At 35.1% G+C, this 3,790-nt stretch overlaps 1 protein-coding gene across 1 annotated transcript in view; it reads right to left on the reverse strand.

The window, feature by feature from the left end:
* Positions 1-3,344, reverse strand: part of LOC106875891 (uncharacterized) — a 45,502-nt gene extending 42,158 nt beyond the window's left edge. The window contains exon 1 of the mRNA XM_052975344.1: positions 1,715-3,344. Coding sequence (XP_052831304.1) covers positions 1,715-2,315 — 601 coding nt within the window. The 5' untranslated portion in view covers positions 2,316-3,344. The remainder of the gene's footprint in view (positions 1-1,714) is intronic.
* Between the last annotated feature and the right edge of the window lie 446 nt (positions 3,345-3,790).

A 3,790-nucleotide genomic window follows, 5' to 3' on the forward strand; every position in this document is an offset into this window, starting at 1 on the left:
CCGTCTCTCCAGCCCGATCAACCACGAATCAGGGCAAGGAACGACGGCCAGGCGGTAGGTGATGACCAATGCGACGGACACATTGGTCACCTCCACCCCCCACCCCCGGGACAGCCACCGCCAAGACCAGGTCCTGACTACGTGGGTCACCCTGCTCGATACCTCGGCCCAGCTCCTCTCCAGTTGGAGGTCCGGTCCAAACCAAACTCCTTGCAACTCAATCGGACCCTCCGTCCAACGTCCCACGACACTGTCAGGAGGCATAAATTCAATAATAATACCAGACACCACAAATAATCATATCAATAGTAGACAATATTCATCTGAACAGAATATTGTCTACAATAGTAGACAGTATTCATCTGTAAAAATAAAAAATTATGCCCTTTAAAAGGCAACTGTAGAAGATTTAACATAATATATGAATGTATAGTTACAATAATTAATAATGCACATAGTATGGTATATATAGGTAGTTCTGTAAATTTCAAACAAAGATTTGTAGCACACATACACTCCTTTAAACCGAATATAGCTACCAATACGACGTCATTAGCTACATATATACATAAACTTAAGAAAAACAAAGTTAACTATAAATTAGACTGGTCAATAATGGATTCAGCCACACCATACACGCATAAGTCTAATAGTTGCCGTCTCTGTATGAAGGAATGACTATATATATTATTATATAAACATAAGAACCTAATAAATTGTCAATCAGAAGCACTTTCAACATGTAGACATAGGTTTTATAAAACCTTTAAATATTGTAGGAGATCTAATAAAGATTTAGATTAATGACTACATATGTTTTTTTTATATATCAAAATATAAGGTGATACTTACAAATAGATTGATAGATGAATTAATTAGGCTTATTTGACTATACTCACATTTACAAGACATAAATTATACATTAAATAAAGATTGAACTAATACTCTTGGAATTCGAACCCTTGCATATCTAATCTATAACAAATGGACAGTTATAGTTGCATTAAATTTTAAAAGAAAAGAAAAAAAATGTTAATTGGTATCTTCCAATTATAAAACAAAAAACATAAAAGAAATATTGTGACCAATTTATAATTTTATAACCTCAAACATAATTTTACATATGATTTCTTAGCGCCATGTTGTGTTATTTGGATATTTAACGAACGTTTTTTTATGGTGCTTTGGATTATTACATTCTTTGTGGAAAGTAAGTAACTATTATTGTATTGATATCTTCAAGAACTGTGTTATTGCTTTGTCTTAAAGCAAATTGTTATTAATTCCCCCGTGCGGGGGAATTATTGTTGAACTGTATTTGTGGGGTGTAAACTAGGGCTCGCAAAAAAACCGATAATTCCCAAAACTGAGTTTAAGTACAAGTAATTCTCAAAACCGGGTTTTCGCGGATTTAGGGCGGTCTCCCTGTAACGAAGAAGTTTGTCATATATTGTATTTTGTTTATATACATACACAGAGAAATAGAGAAAGTAACAGTTTGACTGATATCCACAAATATGTTGGTGGAGCCTGTATCTGTATCTATGTACAAACAATAACAAAAAATAATGGTATTATATTTATTTGATCAGGAATGCAACGTTTTTTCAAGTCGTTGTATTTCTGAGAATCAATCAAGTTTCTTGACTTGCTTGATGATTCATTTTCCTTCGAAAATAATCTTTTAAAAAACACAATGCATTCAGTGTCTTACCTGAGAAACTTGTCCCAATTTTTGTGTTGAAAAGTCCAGTAATTGAAAAAGCTCTTTCCGACTGGACACTAGTTGCTTTAGTTGTAAGCAATGCTCTATAAAGTTTCTCGAGCTTTTCACTTCTGTTCGAGGTTGCTTCAAAATATTCGAATTCTTTAGAGATTTCAAATCCATCTGTTACATTCTTGGGCTCTTCCTTCATTTTCTTCATTGCGCTTGCGTATTCACGCATGAGTTCGTTACCTTCGTAAGTAGATGGGACAACAGTAACATTTGTTTTTAGGTCTCCTCCTATTTCATTTTCTTTGTATAATTCTGTTGTGTTCTCAGCGTCATGTTCAGGAAACAATCTCCTATATGTTTGTTCAGCATACTTCCTTAAATGTTCTTTCGTTAAAAAAAGAAAAGGTCCAGAAATTGATTCACCTTTAAACTTCCTTGGGTTATGTAAATACCTCAAGAGAGTCAAGATTTCAACATTTCTTCTCTTATTATATCTATGCATAAGTCTTTCGCGAAGATTTAGAGCCAAAGGGTTGCCGACGATATTAAGTTTATTCAATAAAAATTCTATAGAATGTTCCGCTTTCAGTAAATCCATATCATCAGCGCAAATAGCTTTCAAAATAATTTCGACTGACTGCAGAATTTAATATAGTAAATCTAGAGATTTCCATTCTTCGTCAGCCACGGCATCTGTGGAAAGTACTGCTCGTAGAGCATTTGGAATGCAGCTGTTCAATTTCAAAAATCTCTCAATCATATGGAATGTGCTATTCCACCTAGTTCTGCAATAAGTTTATATTCTCTGTTATCGAAGTTCGCTCGTACAAAATATTGCAAAATTTCATTTTTTGTAGGAGATTTACGGAAAAGTTTTGAAATTTTTCTTACCTTATTTAAAACTTTGTTAAATTCAAGTTTTAGCTGGGGAAAACAAACATTTTCGTGAGCCAAATCTGTTTGAAAAAGCATGTCCTGTTGGCTTATGTCAGCGTCATCATCACTATCGTCTGTTATAGCGATCTCTTCACTTTTGTTTTATCAGTCTCATCGGTTGAGGCAATATTTTCAATATTTTTTTGATAGAGAATGTCGATCACAGACAGATGTATGCAATGTGTGAGACATTGTTGGTGATCAGGTCTTATTTCTTTTCCGAATTTCATCATCATAGAAGCACCATCCGTCGTACAGCCAACAATCTAAATTCACGAAGATGTCCTCTCACAAATTGCTCTGTTCTCCTGCTATTAAGGGAGCCGTGGATCTCAATAAGACCCAACGACCAATGATTGTCTTTCCCATGAACATTTATGTTCATATATCGTTTATTTTGAATTGATGTGTATTCATCCAATGTCAATGAGTAGCGAATCCCCAGCACTACTTCTTTTTCAAAATAATGAATAAGTTCTTCTTTCTTAGTTATGTAATAATTCATTACCATATTCCTGACTCCGTTTGCAGATGTTGGTTGTAATTTATCACATTTGCCTCTCTGACTTTGAAGATTTCTCTGTATAAAATCGCTTTTGGCGATTGAATTGAAAGAGAATCTATCCATAGCAGCTAACTTTGAAACTTCTTCTTCCATTGATTTCTTTGTTAAAAAGTGTTCCATTGTTCTTGTCATTTTGAGAGGAGGCTGGTTTGCATCTTGATTTATGTTGATTTGATGAATTTTCTTCAAGTGCAAGACCAGAGGCGTAGTAGATCCTCCAGAAGACTTGATGATCTTATCACACTTATTGCATTGAGCTTCATCTTTGTTTTTCCTATCAGAAACAAAATAGACCAGAGAATTGTATCACTGGCGCAGACTATACAGATGATTTATGCTAACTATCTGACTCCCATGTCTGATGCCCAGGCATTCCTAGCATGGCTTGAAAAAGCAGCCCAGGAGGCTGGGCTACACATGAATGCCAACAAGACTAAGGTGATGATTTTCAATGTCCCTGGAACTCTCAGATCATTCACTGGAGACGTGATAAAACTAGTCAAATATTTCATATATCTCAGTGCATGGTTATCCTCATCAGACAGAACATGAGACAAGGAAGAACCACGCTT

Source organism: Octopus bimaculoides, chromosome 21, assembly GCF_001194135.2.
Source record: "Octopus bimaculoides isolate UCB-OBI-ISO-001 chromosome 21, ASM119413v2, whole genome shotgun sequence".
Classification (NCBI taxonomy): Eukaryota; Metazoa; Mollusca; class Cephalopoda; order Octopoda; family Octopodidae; genus Octopus; species Octopus bimaculoides.